Raw genomic sequence first — 23,748 nt, forward strand, 5'->3', positions numbered from 1 at the left:
ACCACACTTCTTAATGCACTGGGCCACAACCACACTTCTTAATGCACTGGGCCACAACCACACTTCTTAATGCACTGGGCCACAACCAGACTTCTTAATGCACTGGGCCACAACCAGACTTCCTAATGCACTGGGCCACAACCAGACTTCCTAATGCACTGGGCCACAACCAGACTTCTTAATGCACTGGGCCACAACCACACTTCTTAATGCACTGGGTCACAACCAGACTTCTTAATGCACTGGGCCTCAACCAGACTTCTTAATGCACTGGGTCACAACCAGACTTCTTAATGCACTGGGCCTCAACCAGACTTCTTAATGCACTGGGCCTCAACCAGACTTCTTAATGCACTGGGTCACAACCAGACTTCTTAATGCACTGGGCCTCAACCAGACTTCTTAATGCACTGGGCCACAACCAGACTTCCTAATGCACTGGGTCACAACCAGACTTCTTAATGCACTGGGCCACAACCAGACTTCTTAATGCACTGGGCCACAACCAGACTTCTTAATGCACTGGGCCACAACCAGACTTCTTAATGCACTGGGCCACAACGAGACTTCCTAATGCACTGGGCCACAACCAGACTTCTTAATGCACTGGGCCACAACCAGACTTCCTAATGCACTGGGCCACAACCAGACTTCCTAATGCACTGGGCCACAACGAGACTTCCTAATGCACTGGGCCACAACCAGACTTCTTAATGCACTGGGCCTCAACCAGACTTCTTAATGCACTGGGCCACAACCAGACTTCTTAATGCACTGGGCCACAACCAGACTTCTTAATGCACTGGGCCACAACCAGACTTCCTAATGCACTGGGCCACAACCAGACTTCCTAATGCACTGGGCCACAACGAGACTTCCTAATGCACTGGGCCACAACCAGACTTCTTAATGCACTGGGCCACAACCAGACTTCTTAATGCACTGGGCCTCAACCAGACTTCTTAATGCACTGGGCCACAACGAGACTTCCTAATGCACTGGGTCACAACCAGACTTCTTAATGCACTGGGCCACAACCAGACTTCTTAATGCACTGGGCCACAACCAGACTTCCTAATGCACTGGGCCACAACCAGACTTCCTAATGCACTGGGCCACAACCAGACTTCTTAATGCACTGGGCCACAACCAGACTTCTTAATGCACTGGGCCAACACTAGACTTCTTAATGCACTGGGCCACAACCAGACTTCTTAATGCACTGGGCCACAACCAGACTTCTTAATGCACTGGGCCACAACCAGACTTCTTAATGCACTGGGCCACAACCAGACTTCTTAATGCACTGGGCCACAACCAGACTTCTTAATGCACTGGGCCACAACCAGACTTCTTAATGCACTGGGCCACAACCAGACTTCTTAATGCACTGGGCCACAACCAGACTTCTTAATGCACTGGGCCACAACCAGACTTCTTGATGCACTGGGCCACAACCAGACTTCTTGATGCACTGGGTCACAACCAGACTTCTTAATGCACTGGGCCACAACCAGACTTCTTAATGCACTGGGCCACAACCAGACTTCTTAATGCACTGGGCCTCAACCAGACTTCTTGATGCACTGGGCCACAACCAGACTTCTTAATGCACTGGGCCACAACCAGACTTCTTAATGCACTGGGCCACAACCAGACTTCGTAATGCACTGGGCCACAACCAGACTTCTTAATGCACTGGGCCACAACCAGACGTCCTAATGCACTGGGCCACAACCAGACTTCTTAATGCACTGGGCCACAACCAGACTTCTTGATGCACTGGGCCACAACCAGACTTCTTGATGCACTGGGCCACAACCAGACTTCTTAATGCACTGGGCCTCACCCAGACTTCTTGATGCACTGGGCCACAACCAGACTTCTTAATGCACTGGGCCACAACCAGACTTCTTAATGCACTGGGCCACAACCAGACTTCTTAATGCACTGGGCCACAACCAGACTTCTTAATGCACTGGGCCACAACCAGACTTCTTAATGCACTGGGCCACAACCAGCCTTCTTAATGCACTGGGTCAAAACCAGACGTCCTAATGCACTGGGCCACAACCAGACTTCTTAATGCACTGGGCCAAAACCAGACTTCTTAATGCACTGGGCCACAACCAGACTTCTTAATGCACTGGGCCACAACCAGACTTCTTAATGCACTGGGCCACAACCAGACTTCTTAATGCACTGGGCCACAACCAGACTTCTTAATGCACTGGGCCACAACCAGACTTCTTAATGCACTGGGTCACAACCAGACTTCTTAATGCACTGGGCCACAACCAGACTTCTTAATGCACTGGGCCACAACCAGACTTCTTGATGCACTGGGCCACAATCAGACTTCTTAATGCACTGGGTCACAACCAGACTTCTTAATGCACTGGGCCACAACCAGACTTCTTAATGCACTGGGCCACAACCAGACTTCTTAATGCACTGGGCCTCAACCAGACTTCTTAATGCACTGGGCCACAACTAGACTTCTTAATGCACTGGGCCTCAACCAGACTTCTTAATGCACTGGGCCACAACTAGACTTCTTAATGCACTGGGCCTCAACCAGACTTCTTAATGCACTGGGCCACAACCAGACTTCCTAATACTGGGCCACAACTAGACTTCTTAATGCACTGGGCCACAATCAGACTTCTTAATGCACTGGGCCACAACCAGACTTCTTAATGCACTGGGCCACAACCAGACTTCTTAATGCACTGGGCCACAACCAGACTTCTTAATGCACTGGGCCACAACCAGACTTCTTAATGCACTGGGCCACAACCAGACTTCTTAATGCACTGGGCCACAACCAGACTTCTTAATGCACTGGGCCACAACCAGACTTCTTAATGCACTGGGTCACAACCAGACTTCTTAATGCACTGGGCCTCAACCAGACTTCTTAATGCACTGGGCCACAACCAGACTTCCTAATGCACTGGGTCACAACCAGACTTCTTAATGCACTGGGCCACAACCAGACTTCTTAATGCACTGGGCCACAACCAGACTTCTTAATGCACTGGGCCACAACCAGACTTCTTAATGCACTGGGCCACAACGAGACTTCCTAATGCACTGGGCCACAACCAGACTTCCTAATGCACTGGGCCACAACCAGACTTCTTAATGCACTGGGCCTCAACCAGACTTCTTAATGCACTGGGCCACAACGAGACTTCCTAATGCACTGGGTCACAACCAGACTTCTTAATGCACTGGGCCACAACCAGACTTCTTAATGCACTGGGCCACAACCAGACTTCTTAATGCACTGGGCCACAACCAGACTTCCTAATGCACTGGGCCACAACCAGACTTCCTAATGCACTGGGCCACAACCAGACTTCTTAATGCACTGGGCCACAACCAGACTTCTTAATGCACTGGGCCAACACTAGACTTCTTAATGCACTGGGCCACAACCAGACTTCTTAATGCACTGGGCCACAACCAGACTTCTTAATGCACTGGGTCACAACCAGACTTCTTAATGCACTGGGTCACAACCAGACTTCTTAATGCACTGGGCCACAACCAGACTTCTTAATGCACTGGGCCACAACCAGACTTCTTAATGCACTGGGTCACAACCAGACTTCTTAATGCACTGGGTCACAACCAGACTTCTTAATGCACTGGGCCACAACCAGACTTCTTAATGCACTGGGCCACAACCAGACTTCTTAATGCACTGGGTCACAACCAGACTTCTTAATGCACTGGGTCACAACCAGACTTCTTAATGCACTGGGCCACAACCAGACTTCTTAATGCACTGGGCCACAACCAGACTTCTTAATGCACTGGGCCACAACCAGACTTCTTAATGCACTGGGCCACAACCAGACTTCTTAATGCACTGGGTCACAACCAGACTTCTTAATGCACTGGGCCACAACCAGACTTCTTAATGCACTGGGTCACAACCAGACTTCTTAATGCACTGGGTCACAACCAGACTTCCTAATGCACTGGGTCACAACCAGACTTCTTAATGCACTGGGCCACAACCAGACTTCTTAATGCACTGGGCCACAACCAGACTTCTTAATGCACTGGGCCACAACCAGACTTCCTAATGCACTGGGCCACAACCAGACTTCCTAATGCACTGGGCCACAACCAGACTTCTTAATGCACTGGGCCACAACCAGACTTCTTAATGCACTGGGCCAACACTAGACTTCTTAATGCACTGGGCCACAACCAGACTTCTTAATGCACTGGGCCACAACCAGACTTCTTAATGCACTGGGCCACAACCAGACTTCTTAATGCACTGGGCCACAACCAGACTTCTTAATGCACTGGGCCACAACCAGACTTCTTAATGCACTGGGCCACAACCAGACTTCTTAATGCACTGGGCCACAACCAGACTTCTTAATGCACTGGGTCACAACCAGACTTCTTAATGCACTGGGCCACAACCAGACTTCTTAATGCACTGGGTCACAACCAGACTTCTTAATGCACTGGGCCACAACCAGACTTCTTAATGCACTGGGCCACAACCACACTTCTTGATGCACTGGGCCACAACCAGACTTCTTGATGCACTGGGCCACAACCAGACTTCTTGATGCACTGGGCCACAACCAGACTTCTTAATGCACTGGGCCACAACCAGACTTCTTAATGCACTGGGCCACAACCAGACTTCTTAATGCACTGGGCCACAACCAGACTTCTTAATGCACTGGGTCACAACCAGACTTCTTAATGCACTGGGCCACAACCAGACTTCTTGATGCACTGGGTCACAACCAGACTTCTTAATGCACTGGGCCACAACCAGACTTCTTGATGCACTGGGTCACAACCAGACTTCTTAATGCACTGGGCCACAACCAGACTTCTTGATGCACTGGGCCACAACCAGACTTCTTGATGCACTGGGCCACAACCAGACTTCTTAATGCACTGGGCCACAACCAGACTTCTTGATGCACTGGGTCACAACCAGACTTCTTAATGCACTGGGCCACAACCAGACTTCTTGATGCACTGGGCCACAACCAGACTTCTTGATGCACTGGGCCACAACCAGACTTCTTGATGCACTGGGCCACAACCAGACTTCTTGATGCACTGGGTCACAACCAGACTTCTTAATGCACTGGGTCACAACCAGACTTCTTAATGCACTGGGCCACAACCAGACTTCTTAATGCACTGGGCCTCAACCAGACTTCTTAATGCACTGGGCCACAACCAGACTTCTTAATGCACTGGGCCACAACCAGACTTCTTAATGCACTGGGCCACAACCAGACTTCTTAATGCACTGGGCCACAACCAGACTTCTTAATGCACTGGGCCACAACCAGACTTCTTAATGCACTGGGCCACAACCAGACTTCTTAATGCACTGGGCCACAACCAGACTTCTTAATGCACTGGGCCTCAACCAGACTTCTTAATGCACTGGGCCACAACTAGACTTCTTAATGCACTGGGCCTCAACCAGACTTCTTAATGCACTGGGCCACAACTAGACTTCTTAATGCACTGGGCCTCAACCAGACTTCTTAATGCACTGGGCCACAACCAGACTTCCTAATACTGGGCCACAACTAGACTTCTTAATGCACTGGGCCACAATCAGACTTCTTAATGCACTGGGCCACAACCAGACTTCTTAATGCACTGGGCCTCAACCAGACTTCTTAATGCACTGGGCCACAACCAGACTTCTTAATGCACTGGGCCACAACCAGACTTCTTAATGCACTGGGCCACAACCAGACTTCTTAATGCACTGGGCCACAACCAGACTTCTTAATGCACTGGGCCACAACCAGACTTCTTAATGCACTGGGCCACAACCAGACTTCTTAATGCACTGGGCCACAACCAGACTTCTTAATGCACTGGGCCACAACCAGACTTCTTAATGCACTGGGCCACAACCAGACTTCTTAATGCACTGGGCCACAACCAGACTTCTTAATGCACTGGGCCACAACCAGACTTCCTAATGCACTGGGCCACAACCAGACTTCCTAATGCACTGGGCCACAACTAGACTTCTTAATGCACTGGGCCAACACTAGACTTCTTAATGCACTGGGCCACAACCAGACTTCTTAATGCACTGGGCCACAACCAGACTTCCTAATGCACTGGGCCACAACTAGACTTCTTAATGCACTGGGCCAACACTAGACTTCTTAATGCACTGGGCCACAACCAGACTTCTTAATGCACTGGGCCACAACCAGACTTCTTAATGCACTGGGCCACAACCAGACTTCTTAATGCACTGGGCCACAACCAGACTTCTTAATGCACTGGGCCACAACCAGACTTCTTAATGCACTGGGCCACAACCAGACTTCTTAATGCACTGGGCCACAACCAGACTTCTTAATGCACTGGGCCACAACCAGACTTCTTAATGCACTGGGTCACAACCAGACTTCTTAATGCACTGGGCCACAACCAGACTTCTTAATGCACTGGGCCACAACCAGACTTCTTAATGCACTGGGCCACAACGAGACTTCCTAATGCACTGGGCCACAACTAGACTTCTTAATGCACTGGGCCAACACTAGACTTCTTAATGCACTGGGCCACAACCAGACTTCTTAATGCACTGGGCCACAACCAGACTTCTTAATGCACTGGGCCACAACCAGACTTCTTAATGCACTGGGCCACAACCAGACTTCTTAATGCACTGGGCCACAACCAGACTTCTTAATGCACTGGGCCACAACCAGACTTCTTAATGCACTGGGCCTCAACCAGACTTCTTAATGCACTGGGCCACAACCAGACTTCTTAATGCACTGGGCCACAACCAGACTTCTTAATGCACTGGGGCACAACAAGACTTCTTAATGCACTGGGCCACAACTAGACTTCTTAATGCACTGGGCCACAACCAGACTTCTTAATGCACTGGGCCACAATCAGACTTCTTAATGCACTGGGTCACAACCAGACTTCTTAATGCACTGGGTCACAACCAGACTTCTTAATGCACTGGGCCACAACCAGACTTCTTAATGCACTGGGCCACAACCAGACTTCTTAATGCACTGGGGCACTACCAGACTTCTTAATGCACTGGGCCACAACCAGACTTCTTAATGCACTGGGCCACAACCAGACTTCTTAATGCACTGGGCCACAACCAGACTTCTTAATGCACTGGGCCACAACAAGACTTCCTAATGCACTGGGCCACAACCACACTTCTTAATGCACTGGGCCACAACCAGACTTCTTAATGCACTGGGCCACAACCAGACTTCTTAATGCACTGGGCCTCAACCAGACTTCTTAATGCACTGGGCCACAACCAGACTTCTTAATGCACTGGGCCACAACCAGACTTCTTAATGCACTGGGCCTCAACCAGACTTCTTAATGCACTGGGCCACAACCAGACTTCTTAATGCACTGGGTCACAACCAGACTTCTTAATGCACTGGATCACAACCAGACTTCTTAATGCACTGGGCCACAACCAGACTTCTTAATGCACTGGGCCACAACCAGACTTCTTAATGCACTGGGCCACAACCAGACTTCTTAATGCACTGGGCCACAACCAGACGTCCTCATGCACTGGGCCACAACCAGACTTCTTAATGCACTGGGCCACAACCACACTTCTTAATGCACTGGGCCACAACCACACTTCTTAATGCACTGGGCCACAACCACACTTCTTAATGCACTGGGCCACAACCACACTTCTTAATGCACTGGATCACAACCACACTTCTTAATGCACTGGGCCACAACCAGACTTCTTAATGCACTGGGCCACAACTAGACTTCTTAATGCACTGGGCCACAACCAGACTTCTTAATGCACTGGGCCACAACCAGACTTCTTAATGCACTGGGCCACAACCAGACTTCTTAATGCACTGGGCCACAACCAGACTTCTTAATGCACTGGGCCACAACCAGACTTCTTAATGCACTGGGCCACAACCAGACTTCTTAATGCACTGGGCCACAACCAGACTTCTTAATGCACTGGGCCACAACCAGACTTCTTAATGCACTGGGCCTCAACCAGACTTCTTAATGCACTGGGCCACAACCAGACTTCTTAATGCACTGGGCCACAACCAGACTTCTTAATGCACTGGGCCACAACCAGACTTCTTAATGCACTGGGCCACAACCAGACTTCTTAATGCACTGGGCCACAACCAGACTTCTTAATGCACTGGGCCACAACCAGACTTCTTAATGCACTGGGTCACAACCAGACTTCTTAATGCACTGGGCCACAACCAGACTTCTTAATGCACTGGGCCACAACCAGACTTCTTAATGCACTGGGCCACAACCAGACTTCTTAATGCACTGGGCCACAACCAGACTTCTTAATGCACTGGGCCACAACCAGACTTCTTAATGCACTGGGCCACAACCAGACTTCTTAATGCACTGGGGCACAACCACACTTCTTAATGCACTGGGGCACAACCAGACTTCTTAATGCACTGGGCCACAACCAGACGTCCTGATGCACTGGGCCACAACCAGACTTCTTGATGCACTGGGCCACAACCAGACTTCTTAATGCACTGGGCCACAACCAGACTTCTTAATGCACTGGGCCACAACCAGACTTCTTAATGCACTGGGCCACAACCAGACTTCTTAATGCACTGGGCCACAACCAGACTTCTTAATGCACTGGGCCACAACCAGACTTCTTAATGCACTGGGCCACAACCAGACTTCTTAATGCACTGGGCCACAACCAGACTTCTTAATGCACTGGGTCAAAACCAGACTTCTTGATGCACTGGGCCACAACCAGACTTCTTAATGCACTGGGTCACAACCAGACTTCTTAATGCACTGGGCCACAACCAGACTTCTTAATGCACTGGGCCACAACCAGACTTCTTAATGCACTGGGCCTCAACCAGACTTCTTAATGCACTGGGCCACAACCAGACTTCTTAATGCACTGGGTCACAACCAGACTTCTTAATGCACTGGGTCACAACCAGACTTCTTAATGCACTGGGCCACAACCAGACTTCTTAATGCACTGGGCCACAACCAGACTTCTTAATGCACTGGGCCACAACCAGACTTCTTAATGCACTGGGCCTCAACCAGACTTCTTAATGCACTGGGCCACAACCAGACTTCTTAATGCACTGGGCCACAACCAGACTTCTTAATGCACTGGGCCACAACCAGACTTCTTAATGCACTGGGTCACAACCAGACTTCTTAATGCACTGGGCCACAACCAGACTTCTTAATGCACTGGGCCACAACCAGACTTCTTAATGCACTGGGCCACAACCAGACTTCTTAATGCACTGGGCCACAACCAGACTTCTTAATGCACTGGGCCACAACCACACTTCTTAATGCACTGGGCCACAACCAGACTTCTTAATGCACTGGGCCACAACCAGACTTCTTAATGCACTGGGCCACAACCAGACTTCTTAATGCACTGGGCCACAACCAGACTTCTTAATGCACTGGGCCACAACCAGACGTCCTCATGCACTGGGCCACAACCAGACTTCTTGATGCACTGGGCCACAACCAGACTTCTTGATGCACTGGGCCACAACCAGACTTCTTGATGCACTGGGCCTCAACCAGACTTCTTAATGCACTGGGCCTCAACCAGACTTCTTAATGCACTGGGCCACAACCAGACTTCTTAATGCACTGGGCCACAACCACACTTCTTAATGCACTGGGCCACAACCAGACGTCCTGATGCACTGGGCCACAACCAGACTTCTTGATGCACTGGGCCACAACCAGACTTCTTAATGCACTGGGCCACAACCAGACTTCTTAATGCACTGGGCCACAACCAGACTTCTTAATGCACTGGGCCACAACCAGACTTCTTAATGCACTGGGCCACAACCAGACTTCTTAATGCACTGGGCCACAACCAGACTTCTTAATGCACTGGGTCAAAACCAGACTTCTTGATGCACTGGGCCACAACCAGACTTCTTAATGCACTGGGTCACAACCAGACTTCTTAATGCACTGGGCCACAACCAGACTTCTTAATGCACTGGGCCACAACCAGACTTCTTAATGCACTGGGCCTCAACCAGACTTCTTAATGCACTGGGCCACAACCAGACGTCCCAATGCACTGGGCCACAACCAGACGTCCCAATGTTCCCATGTTGCTGCTCTGATGTTGCGCACCGTCTCTTGATGTCTTTGCGGCACACCACGCTCGCCTGTCCAGACTGGGACGCGGTTCAGAGACCGGCAGATGACGATGGGGCGCAGCCAGTCCACAGAGGACCTAATTACAGACCGGGACCGGGGACAGCCCGGTGGAAACTGGTCAAAGGATGATGTTTCTCCAGGAATAGTGGTTCCAGTCGGGGTTGATAAGTACTTTATAAACGTCTAAAACCTGCTCCGGAGTTCAGTTAACACGTGGTGAAAGGGGAAACCCTGAAACTTTGTGCTGAAAATGATCCAGAAAGCAGATTTTTCTGGAAAATGTTGAAGCACATAGAGACTATTTCTCTTCAAGCAGCCTTGCTATCATCTTCTCGGCTGTCTTAATACTTTTCTGGCTTTCAGAAGTTTTCTTTCAGAGTTTTTCTTTGGACATTTTCTGGTTCTTCTCTCGGTTCCAGTCCTGTTCTGGTACTGGACCATTTTCAGGATCTTAACTCCGACCTCAGGCAGAAGAAAATGCAGCTAAGCTAACATGGCTGCGGACATCATCTTGTTGACACTGAGGTGACGTAATTCTAGATAAACGTTGTCTGACAATCCTCATGACTCCGACACGGTTACAGATCGATGTTATACATGTTTACCCTGCAGCTAATGTATATCTAGGCTAAACGAGCTGCTGAACGATCTGGTTAACGCTAAACTGCTCTTGAACGATCTGGTTAACGCTAAACTGCTCTTGAACGATCTGGTTAACGCTAAACTAGCTGCTGAACGATCTGGTTAACGCTAATATAGCAATGTGTCGGGAACAACACGTTGAACTGACATCTTGGCTAAAATCAGTCATGTGTTTTTACTTTGTACTCTGAACCCTTCAGGATGAAAAGGCTCCAAACTGGCAGACCGCCATCAGACCTGCTGAGGTCCAGGATCCTGGAGGAATGGATGGAGGAACGTGGACCTCAGCAGGTCTGATGGAGGATCCTGGACCTCAGCAGGTTCGGTGGAGGATCCTGGACCTCAGCAGGTCTGATGGAGGAACGTGGACCTCAGCAGGTCTGATGGAGGAACGTGGACCTCAGCAGGTCTGATGGAGGATCCTGGACCTCAGCAGGTCTGATGGAGGAACGTGGACCTCAGCAGGTCTGATGGAGGATCCTGGACCTCAGCAGGTCTGATGGAGGATCCTGGACCTCAGCAGGTCTGATGGAGGAACGTGGACCTCAGCAGGTCTGATGGAGGATCCTGGACCTCAGCAGGTCTGATGGAGGATCCTGGACCTCAGCAGGTCTGATGGAGGAACGTGGACCTCAGCAGGTCTGATGGAGGATCCTGGACCTCAGCAGGTCTGATGGAGGATCCAGGACCTCAGCAGGTCTGATGGAGGATCCAGGACCTCAGCAGGTTCGGTGGAGGATCCTGGACCTCAGCAGGTCTGATGGAGGATCCTGGACCTCAGCAGGTCTGATGGAGGAACGTGGACCTCAGCAGGTCTGATGGAGGAACGTGGACCTCAGCAGGTCTGATGGAGGAACGTGGACCTCAGCAGGTCTGATGGAGGAACGTGGACCTCAGCAGGTCTGATGGAGGATCCTGGACCTCAGCAGGTCTGATGGAGGGACGTGGACCTCAGCAGGTTCGGTGGAGGATCCTGGACCTCAGCAGGTCTGATGGAGGAACGTGGACCTCAGCAGGTCTGATGGAGGATCCTGGACCTCAGCAGGTCTGATGGAGGATCCAGGACCTGAGCAGGTCTGATGGAGGATCCTGGACCTCAGCAGGTCTGATGGAGGAACGTGGACCTCAGCAGGTTCGGTGGAGGATCCTGGACCTCAGCAGGTCTGATGGAGGATCCAGGACCTCAGCAGGTCTGATGGAGGAACGTGGACCTCAGCAGGTCTGATGGAGGATCCAGGACCTCAGCAGGTCTGATGGAAGATCCTGGACCTCAGCAGGTTCGGTGGAGGATCCTGGACCTCAGCAGGTTCGGTGGAGGATCCTGGACCTCAGCAGGTCTGATGGAGCATCCAGGACCTCAGCAGGTCTGATGGAAGAACGTGGACCTCAGCAGGTCTGATGGAAGAACGTGGACCTCAGCAGGTCTGATGGAGGATCCTGGACCTCAGCAGGTCCTGAGTGGAGGTGAAAACTGGAGCCGAGAAGTGGATAAAGTGGATTTATGCTATATTCGGGAGGAGGTGGTAATAAAAGGGATGATGTGGAGCAGGTTCATCAAGATTCCATGTTGTCAGAAGCTCTTCTTCCTCTTCTTGAGCATGCTCCTTCCCGCAGGGAGTCCCGTAACGACTCTGGAATCGCTCCACCACAGCAGGAGAAAGATCTCGCCACCTCCTCAGCCTGCTGGTAGCCCGCGAGATTCCCAGCTGTCACATTAACAACCTGGCGCAGGACATTTTGGTCTTTGTGTCTGGCGACGCCTTCACTGACAGCAGGATTTATGAGTCTTTTATCCCCCACTAAGTCAAACAGCACCCGGCAGACTTTAGCAGATCCTCAAAGGCTCTGCCATGCCAACATGACTCCTGCATCAAGTCCTGGGACTCCAGCCAGACACCAGAAGGATCGCCAGTTTTATAGGCTGACATATTAGTGCAAAGAAAGACCCTCAAACCCCACAGTTCATCATCACCGCCATCCATCCATCCTCGCCCCCGTCCCACCTCCGCCCGGAATTCCTCAGATACGTGAGATAAGGAGCGAAGGGCTCCATCATTCACTGAGGAAGGAGGAGTTGTCCTTCTCCCTAAAATCACTCTTTGTGTTTCTACTTCGGCTGCATTCCAGGAAACGTTTCTACTTCCACAATACGTCACATCACCAACATTCTTCTTCTGCGTGTCATGTTAATATAAAGGGAAAACTTTAAATCACTCGTACGTCTACAGCAGCAGCCATGAGTTCATGTCTTCTGATGGTCAGACTGCTGCAGGACGACGGTGCCTCAAACCCAGCAGAACCAGTCAGGATCAGATTCAGTCTGTCACCATGATGAAAGATTACATCTGGATGCATGTTGGTCTGCAGCCGTAAAACAAAGCTACGCTGCTAATGCGAGCCCACCATGGACAGTCAATAAAAACATGTCTGTAGGTTTCTGAAAAGCTGAGGTGAAGCTGGACGGTTCCCACCGCTGCTGACAAGATAGCGGCGTCAAGCACGTCACCACTCTGGGAAATACAGAAACATGGAGCTGAGAGGGGGCTGTAGTTAGCAGCTAGCTGAGCTAACCCAGAGCTAATCGAGCTAAACCAGAGCTAGACGAGCTAACCCAGAGCTAATCGAGCTAAACCAGAGCTAGACGAGCTAACCCAGAGTTAGACGAGCTAACCCAGAGCTAATCGAGCTAACCCAGAGCTAGACGGGCTAACCCAGAGTTAGACGAGCTAACCCAGAGCTAGACGGGCTAACCCAGAGCTAGACGGGCTAACCCAGAGCTAGACGGGCTAACCCAGAGCTAGACGGGCTAACCCAGAGCTACACGGGCTAACCCAGAGCTAGACGGGCTAACCCAGAGCTAGACGAGCTAACCCAGAGCTAGACGGGCTAACCCAGAGCTAGACGGGCTAACCCAGAGGTAGACGGGCTAACCCAGAGCTAGACGGGCTAACCCAGAGCTAGACGAGCTAAACCAGAGCTAGACGAGCTAAACCAGAGCTAAACAGGCTAACCCAGAGCTAGACGAGCTAAACCAGGGCTAGACGGGCTAACCCAGAGCTAGACGGGCTACCCCACAGCTAGACGGGCTAACCCAGAGCTAGACGGGCTAACCCAGAGCTAGACGGGCTAACCCAGAGCTAGACGGGCTAACCCAGAGCTACACGGGCTAACCCAGAGCTAGACGGGCTAACCCAGAGCTATTTGAGCTAACCCAGAGCTATTTGAGCTAACCCAGAGCTATTTGAGCTAACCCAGAGCTACTCGAGCTGACCAAGAGCTATTCAAGCTAAATCAGAGCTAGCCGAGCTAACCCAGAGCTAACTGAGCTAACACAGAGCTAGCCCAGAGCTAGTTGAGCTGACCCAGAGGTAGACGGGCTAACCCAGAGCTAGACGGGCTAACCCAGAGCTAGACGGGCTAACCCAGAGCTAGACGAGCTAAACCAGAGCTAGACGAGCTAAACCAGAGCTAGACAGGCTAACCCAGAGCTAGACGAGCTAACCCAGAGCTAGACGGGCTACCCCAGAGCTAGACGGGCTAACCCAGAGCTAGACGGGCTAACCCAGAGCTAGACGGGCTAACCCAGAGCTAGACGAGCTAACCCAGAGCTAGACGGGCTAACCCAGAGCTAGACGAGCTAACCCAGAGCTAGACGGGCTAACCCAGAGCTAGACGAGCTAACCCAGAGCTACACGGGCTAACCCAGAGCTATTTGAACTAACCCAGAGCTATTTGAGCTAACCCAGAGCTATTTGAGCTAACCCAGAGCTACTCGAGCTGACCAAGAGCTATTCAAGCTAAATCAGAGCTAGCCGAGCTAACCCAGAGCTAACTGAGCTAACACAGAGCTAGCCCAGAGCTAGTTGAGCTGACCCAGAGGTAACCGAGCTAACCCGGCACTAACAGGAGCTAACAAGCTAACAGAGGTAAACAGGCTAATGCTGAGTCACGCTGTTAGCCGTGGCTGTGCTACACTCAGCCTTCTTAAAGTCCCAGCTTCAGTCAGTGTGAGGAATTCATGTTTCTGGGGTTTTTTAAGTTTTCCATCATCAAAGTTGTGTTGGCTTCCTTCACAGCAGGTCGAAGGTCAGCGTACACTCAGCTTGTTGAATTTTCTGTTTAGAGGGGAGTCTAAAACAAAGTTAACCTGAGTTCCTTTCTGCAGATGGAAGAACCATTATTTGGTGGCTCCATCTCAGTTTTACAGTAAAAAAAAAAACAACACAAAAGGATTTCCAGACAAAGTGGTGGGGAAGTCTGGGGCCAGAAGAAGTCTGGGGCCAGAAGAAGTCTGGGACCAGGAGAAGCCTGGGACCAGGAGAAGTCTGGGACCAGGAAAAGTCTGGGACCAGGGAAAGTCTGGGACCAGGGAAAGCCTGGGACCAGGGAAAGCCTGGGACCAGGGAAAGCCTGGGACCAGGGAAAGTCTGGGACCAGGGAAAGTCTGGGACCAGGGAAAGCCTGGGACCAGGGAAAGCCTGGGACCAGGGAAAGTCTGGGACCAGGGAAAGTCTGGGACCAGGAGAAGCCTGGGACCAGGGAAAGCCTGGGACCAGGACAAGTCTGGGACCAGGAGAAGCCTGGGACCAGGAGAAGCCTGGGACCAGGAGAAGCCTGGGACCAGGGAAAGTCTGGGACCAGGAGAAGCCTGGGACCAGGGAAAGCCTGGGACCAGGACAAGTCTGGGACCAGGGAAGGTCTGGGACCAGGAGAAGTCTGGGACCAGGGAAAGTCTGGGACCAGGGAAAGTCTGGGACCAGGGAAAGTCTGGGACCAGGAGAAGCCTGGGACCAGGGAAAGTCTGGGACCAGGGAAAGTCTGGGACCAGGAGAAGTCTGGGACCAGGGAAAGTCTGGGACCAGGGAAAGTCTGGGACCAGGGAAAGTCTGGGACCAGGAGAAGTCTGGGACCAGGGAAAGCCTGTTTTGGAGTTAAAAAGCAAAAATCTCAGATGGGATTTTTAACAAAGTTGTGACCCTGCAGCTGAGCTGAGTTCTGGTTTCATCAACCCTCCTGACTTGCATGCTGGGATTCTCCTGCAGACTAAACTGCTCCGTGTGTTTTCATTCAACTGCTCTGTTCACAACTCCGAGCCTCCGGTTGAGAAACCAGGATCTGACGGGTCCTGGTCTGCCAGCACGTCCACGCACTAAGCTACGTAGCATTTAGGGATCCTTTCTCCTCCTGTTTCAGCACGTTATCATTCCCGATCCTGAAGTAGAGATGGATAAGTATAGATCTGTGGCCTGGAAAGGAGAGATGTTTCCCCCGGACCGTTTTCCAGCACAGTCACCAGGAAGACTGGTGAGAAGCAGGAGAGCTGCAGGCGAGAACGCCACACAGCAACCGCTGCATTTTAGCGCCATTATGGGATTCTCTCAACGTTCTCCAGATGTTCCGGTCTACGCGCCCCAGATGTTTCGGTCTACGCGCTCCAGATGTTCCGGTCTACGCGCTCCAGATGTTCCGGTCTACGCGCCCCAGATGTTTCGGTCTACGCGCCCCAGATGTTCCGGTCTACGCGCCCCAGATGTTCCGGTCTACGCGCCCCAGATGTTCCGGTCTACGCGCTCCAGATGTTCCGGTCTACGCGCCCCAGATGTTCCGGTCTACGCGCCCCAGATGTTCCGGTCTACGCGCCCCAGATGTTCCGGTCTACGCGCCCCAGATGTTCCGGTCTACGCGCCCCAGATGTTTCGGTCTACGCGCTCCAGATGTTTCGGTCTACGCGCTCCAGATGTTTCGGTCTACGCGCTCCAGATGTTCCGGTCTACGCGCTCCAGATGTTCCGGTCTACGCGCTCCAGATGTTCCGGTCTACGCGCCCCAGATGTTCCGGTCTACGCGCCCCAGATGTTCCGGTCTACGCGCTCCAGATGTTCCGGTCTACGCGCTCCAGATGTTCCGGTCTACGCGCCCCAGATGTTTCGGTCTACGCGCTCCAGATGTTTCGGTCTACGCGCTCCAGATGTTTCGGTCTACGCGCTCCAGATGTTCCGGTCTACGCGCTCCAGATGTTCCGGTCTACGCGCTCCAGATGTTCCGGTCTACGCGCTCCAGATGTTCCGGTCTACGCGCTCCAGATGTTCCGGTCTACGCGCTCCAGATGTTCCGGTCTACGCGCCCCAGATGTTCCGGTCTACGCGCCCCAGATGTTCCGGTCTACGCGCTCCAGATGTTCCGGTCTACGCGCTCCAGATGTTCCGGTCTACGCGCTCCAGATGTTCCGGTCTACGCGCTCCAGATGTTCCGGTCTACGCGCCCCAGATGTTTCGGTCTACGCGCCCCAGATGTTTCGGTCTACGCGCCCCAGATGTTCCGGTCTACGCGCCCCAGATGTTCCGGTCTACGCGCTCCAGATGTTTCGGTCTACGCGCCCCAGATGTTTCGGTCTACGCGCTCCAGATGTTCCGGTCTACGCGCTCCAGATGTTCCGGTCTACGCGCTCCAGATGTTCCGGTCTACGCGCTCCAGATGTTCCGGTCTACGCGCTCCAGATGTTCCGGTCTACGCGCTCCAGATGTTCCGGTCTACGCGCTCCAGATGTTCCGGTCTACGCGCCCCAGATGTTTCGGTCTACGCGCTCCAGATGTTCCGGTCTACGCGCTCCAGATGTTCCGGTCTACGCGCTCCAGATGTTTCGGTCTACGCGCCCCAGATGTTTCGGTCTACGCGCTCCAGATGTTCCGGTCTACGCGCTCCAGATGTTCCGGTCTACGCGCCCCAGATGTTTCGGTCTACGCGCTCCAGATGTTTCGGTCTACACACCCCAGATGTTTCGGTCTACACGCCCCAGATGTTCCGGTCTACGCGCTCCAGATGTTCCGGTCTACGCGCTCCAGATGTTCCGGTCTACGCGCTCCAGATGTTTCGGTCTACGCGCTCCAGATGTTCCGGTCTACGCGCTCCAGATGTTCCGGTCTACGCGCTCCAGATGTTCCGGTCTACGCGCCCCAGATGTTCCGGTCTACGCGCTCCAGATGTTTCGGTCTACGCGCCCCAGATGTTTCGGTCTACGCGCTCCAGATGTTCCGGTCTACGCGCTCCAGATGTTCCGGTCTACGCGCCCCAGATGTTTCGGTCTACGCGCCCCAGATGTTTCGGTCTACGCGCTCCAGATGTTCCGGTCTACGCGCCCCAGATGTTCCGGTCTACACGCTCCAGATGTTCCGGTCTACGCGCTCCAGATGTTCCGGTCTACGCGCTCCAGATGTTTCGGTCTACACACCCCAGATGTTTCGGTCTACACACCCCAGATGTTTCGGTCTACACGCCGCAGGGCTCAGTTATGGGACAGAACCGATAAACTCAGATTCATATTATGGCTGTGTACAGTGTTAGTGCACAGTAACCGTTGCCATGGTGACGGACACAGATGGCGACACAAACATTAAGTCAGCAGGTGCACAGAGGGCAACCTGCCTCACACACAGGCCCTACCCTGATGAGTAAATACCGCACACACACGCTAAACGCCTCTGTGATTCACACACACATGCGACCCGGCCCATTGCCGTGTGATCCACCGTGTGACGCGTTCCGGACACATTTTTTCCAGATATTTTATGTCAGTTTGGACTTTGGTCTGCGGCCGGCCCTGACGCTGCTCGGAGGAATTTGCCACCAGAGAGAAAACCTTGATCTTCTTCTGTGGTTTCTGTCAGGTCAACAGCGTGATGAGAAGTCAGACAACAGAGGCCCCACTGTGACTCTGGGGTAACTTTCCACCTGAGATGGAGCTTCTCCCGTAGTTTGTCCCTTCACACCGCCAACGTCAACACACAGCATGGAAACCGCCGCAGCACGGAAATGATTGGTTAAACTGGTTAAAGTTGGTTAAACGCTGAGATCTTCCCCAGATAAATTTCCCACAGATCTGGGAAAACATCCACAGCTTTAAAGCAAAACTTACATTCCTGCTTCCTGATGGAAACTCAGACCAAAGGTACAGCTGAGCTGTTGTCATGGAAACGGGAGGTGTTGCTGTCGCATCTCCAGCCTCCTCTGTTGCCCCAACAACCCTGAACCTCGTTTCCTCCTCATTCTGACGCTCAGCGTGAACTTCAGCAAGTCGTCTCCGCCGTGTGCATGCTGCCGTGTGATTGGCTGCAAGTCGTCTCCGCCGTGTGCATGCTGCCGTGTGATTGGCTGCAAGTCGTCTCCGCCGTGTGCATGCTGCCGTGTGATTGGCTGCAAGTCGTCTCCGCCGTGTGCATGCTGCCGTCTGATTGGCTGCAAGTCGTCTCCGCCGTGTGCATGCTGCCGTGTGACTGGCTGCAAGTCGTCTCCGCCGTGTGCATGCTGCCGTGTGATTGGCTGCAAGTCGTCTCCGCCGTGTGCATGCTGCCGTCTGATTGGCTGCAAGTCGTCTCCGCCGTGTGCATGCTGCCGTGTGATTGGCTGGCTCATTAACAGGAAGTTGAGCAGCTGGAGCTGATAGGTCGACTGTAGATGCATATCAATACATCGGTTTGTTTTGCGACTGATGGCACCAGGAACCAGCCCGTCCCACCGCTGCTGGCGCCAGCTCCATGCATGTAGCTCAGACATCTAGCTGTGTTTTCAGCTTCACGGTATGAACATGACCTCCCAACATTTCAGCTCACTGCTACAAACTACTCCTGGAAGTAATCTGATTACTCTAGTGTACTGGGACACGGTTGGTGGTCGCCCAGCAGTGCCACGCTGGTTTCTGCGGACCAGACGGACCAGTTCCAGACTCAGAATGAGGTCATGAGGTTTGAGCAGCGGCTGCTGCTGATTGGCTGACAGCATGGGGCCCGGCTGCGTTCTCACCTCGGCCATGAAGTCGTTTCTGAAGGCGTCCTCCTGGAAGGCGGCGGTCTGGAGGCGTTCTGGGGTCAAACACACGTCACACCGGTGTGAGGTCAAACTTTCTTTCCTGTAGCATGTTGTCAGTGTGTGTGTGTGTGTGTGTGTGTGTGTGTGTGTACCTCTGCTGAGCGTCGCTCCGTTCTCTCTGTAGTCCTGGATCTCTTCATCCTTCCTCGCCAGCAGCGCCGCCAGCTGCTCCACCTGCCGCTGCAGCAGGCGGCTCATCACCAGCAGGGGGCGCGCCAGCTGGGCGCACACCTGTAAAAGCCGCCATGTTTAACCCTGCGTGCCGCCTGAGACACGCGGCGTGAACGTGGGACTGACCAGAGCGCCGGGGGCGGGACTGCAGTGGAACTCCCAGTAGAACGGCAGCCCGGCCAGCTCGCTCTTCAGCCTCATGCTGACGGCACCGTCTTCCTGCCGCGTCAGGGACACCTGCGCCCGCCCGCCGCCTCCAGACAGGCAGGGCTGAGCCACCTCGCGCAGGTGGGAGAAGAACGCCGTGACGGATGCTCTCAGGCGGCGGTTGAGCTCCTGCTGGGACAGATGAGGAATCAACGGCGGAACGCGGGTTGTTCTCAAGCGGCAACCTCCGGAGGTTAAAAGTGAAGCCTATGCAGAAATGTATAAAACTGCAGTTCCCCCTTCATCCACTAGGGGCTGCAAAACAAAGCAAATCCCCATAGACTCCCATGTTAAAAAGACCAACTTCACAGCAGAAATGTTTACAGCAGAAATAAACATGTTTACAGCAGGAATAAACATGTTTACAGCAGAAATAAACATGTTTACAGCAGGAATAAACATGTTTACAGCAGGAATAAACATGTTTAAAGCAGAAATAAACATGTTTACAGCCTGGTACAAAAATCCATTTTAGGTTTGATAGGTCAGGTTTACCTTCATGACAACTGTGGGGGGAGTGAATTTTTTTCTAACTCACCCGTTTAAAAGTAATTTAATCTCGAAGTTCGGCATATTTAAGGGCGTGTCCTTTTGATTGACAGGTACCCGATCTCCCGCTTCAAGTCAGAAGAACGTAGAACAACCGCGGTTTTTAGCCGGTTAACAACATGACTTAGCTTTAGCCCGCTTACCTCCGTTAGCTGGTTAGCTCCTGTTATCTCCGGGTTAGCTCGGTTAGGTCTTAGCTACAGAAAGCTCAGAGTTCGCTCGATGTTAATCATCCAACATGACGTTCACAGCCCCCCTCTCAGCTCCACCTCTTTGCCCATATTTGTATTTTCCGGGTGAGACGACACGCATGACGCTGCCAAGATGGTGATGGTAGGAACCGCCCACCGAGCTTCTATTCAGCTCTCCAGAAACCTACGGGTGACGTCACGGAGGCTCCGCCCATCTTTTATATACAGTCTGGTTGTTTTGCTGCAGACGGAGTCCGACTCGTACCTGAGCTCTCCTCTGGATGTCCGCCGCCGCCATCTTCTCCTCCCATACACCCTGCATGTCCGTCAGCAGGACGCGGTACGCCGTCTCCCCGAACCAGCTCTTACCAAGGAGCCGGCAGCCGCTGATGCTCACGGGAAGCCAGGGAAGCCCCGAGAGGACGTCGTCAGCGCCGCAGGCATCCATTATTGATTAAAGCACTAGAAAATAGAAAACGTTGATTTTAATAGCAGTAAATATAAAATAAACCGTTTCCACCAGCTGTTCACGTCCGCGCATGACTTCTCTTTTCTGAGACATCACATGACAAATGATCAGCTGATTTATCAGACTGATGAAGTCAAGTAACTAAACCAGGACGTCTGTGTTGTGACCTCTGGGTCCGCAGAGACACGCCAGGTTGGGGGAGTCATCTCATTACACTGCTAGCAATCAAAACCTGCATTTTAATCTATATGATCAATATCCACATGTTACACTGCCCTATGTGTCTGGTGTGGCAGATGGCGGAGCCTGGTGTGGGATGAGCGGCAGATGGCGGAGCCTGGTGTGGGATGAGCGGCAGATGGCGGAGCCTGGTGTGGGATGAGCGGCAGATAGCGCACAACCACCGGGTGTGTGTGCGTGCATGTGTGTGTGTGTGTCTGTGTGTGTGTCTATATATATATATATATTTCGTGAGAAATAGATATTTAGGTATAGATTTGCATAAACAACTGTAATGCTAATATTTACACTATATAAATAATTGAAACATGAGGTGAGTTGAAAACCTCTCCCTCTCTCTTTATTTCACCTAAAGTATGTATGTAGGAATATATATATATATATATATATATATATATATATATGAGTGTATACTACGTACATACATATTTAGGGAGAGACAGACATTTTTCGCCTCACCTCATGTTTCAATAATTTATTTAGTGTAAATATCAGAATTACAGCCCAATAGTTTAAGGTTCATGTCGTTTAGCTGCTTAAATCTTGAGTGAATAATACATCTCAGTATTCACCGCTTTATTTTGTAAACCGGAAGTAGTTTGTGCGCAGCGGTCTGTGCGCCTTTACCGTAAAGCTGCGCACAGGAGCGGCTTAACCGCAGTCCGACTGGGGGACTGCTCCTGTTTTCAGGAAAACAAACCAACCGACTGACTCACAGCGGGCTGGAAATCACAAACATGCCAATCTGTCTCTATAAAGGCTAAATACACGTTCATGTGGACGCACACGCACGCGGGTCACGTGCAGAAAGCTGAGCTGTCTAACCAACACAACACACCGGACTCCATTTAAAAAAAATCACAGATTTTACAGTTTTACAATCATTACAACCAAAGAATACGTTGTTGTGTAATTATAAGACATTTATAGTGGCAATTCTTCCCATCGGCGACCACTTCGGTCACATAATGAGTTAAATATCTTTTAAAAATGCAAAATAACAGAAGTTTACCTGGCATCCACTCAACAGCTGCGTTATATTCAGTGTCTTTAGCCGGAGACTGCAGCTGCTCTTCTGCCGAGGCAGGACATAAAACCCCTACAAGAACAATGACTCACATAAAAACAGGAGTAATCCTGATTAAAATACCAAATATCTAACAAGCACATCCGCCTCTCGCCTGTTGACTGATAGGTCCGGCACCCATGTCACACCGGTAGCAAACAAGAGCGAAGTTCAATGGTTCCGCTTGTTAGAAAATTTAAATGATAACAGAAACATATTGGTTCATAGGTTCGATTTTTATACACGTCTGTGTGTGTGTGTGTTGTTTATATAGTTTTGTTATTTAGTATTAGTGTGACAGAATCTATTTTAAATGAGAATGTCAACTTTGAGTAAAAGCTGTTCTCCCAGCAACAAAACCACTTTACGGCGACTCCATTATTCTTCCCTGGTTCCCAGCCGTACCATGGCCGTACCGGGGATGACAACCAGCAACCCGGGGCTGACATGAGGAGACACGGTGCAGAATGGAGAGCGGGATTCAAACCACCAGCCCACGCTGTATTTCAAGTGCGCGTTTACTATATTTTATGGTAACGCCAACCAGCGATCATTTCTGGATTTCAAAATAAAGCATCTCTCTGTGTCTCTTTTTCTATCTCAGCTTTGCAGTCCCTTTCATGGAGCAATCACACTTTTGTCAAAGTAAAAGAAAAACCCAAAATAAAAAACAATTTGTTGATCAAAATGTACTACTGAACAAATCTGCAGAGTTTTACGGTGGTATTCCAGTACATCTGTCATATTCCTTTACACATGGCAATAAAACCACATAGTCAGCCAACTGCAGTCCACGAAATCTGTAAAGTTACTCCATGAAACCTGCACAGTTGGACTTAGTACCTCATGTGCGACTTGCACATAACTACTTTTACACTACTTTTCAGTAATCAGTTTGTCATGTTCTCACGTAGCAACTGAAACATGCAGGACCTTTAACTTAGTTTGGCTCTTATCTACAACTTGTCTGCTGCCTGACCTTGTGCACAGTTTTCTGTGATAAAAGTAAAGAGTACATGAAAAATTTGGAGCTCGTCATCATGCAATAACAGGAAAAAAGCTGCAGGATGCTTTAAAAAACACACAGCGTGCATGTAGGCGTGGAGGGCGCGTGACGTG

General features: G+C 51.3%; 1 protein-coding gene across 1 annotated transcript in view; it reads right to left on the reverse strand.

Moving 5' to 3' along the window:
• nhej1 (nonhomologous end-joining factor 1) overlaps positions 1-22,741 on the reverse strand; it is a 35,844-nt gene extending 13,103 nt beyond the window's left edge. The window contains exons 1-5 of the mRNA XM_079264010.1: positions 22,576-22,741; positions 21,120-21,316; positions 20,034-20,243; positions 19,829-19,967; positions 19,671-19,729 (exon numbers count right to left, since the gene is read on the reverse strand). Coding sequence (XP_079120136.1) covers positions 19,671-19,729; positions 19,829-19,967; positions 20,034-20,243; positions 21,120-21,302 — 591 coding nt within the window. The 5' untranslated portion in view covers positions 21,303-21,316; positions 22,576-22,741. The remainder of the gene's footprint in view (positions 1-19,670; positions 19,730-19,828; positions 19,968-20,033; positions 20,244-21,119; positions 21,317-22,575) is intronic.
• Positions 22,742-23,748: the final 1,007 nt, after the last annotated feature.

Source organism: Telmatherina bonti (assembly GCF_933228915.1).
Source record: "Telmatherina bonti genome assembly, chromosome: 24".
Lineage (NCBI taxonomy): Eukaryota > Metazoa > Chordata > Actinopteri > Atheriniformes > Telmatherinidae > Telmatherina > Telmatherina bonti.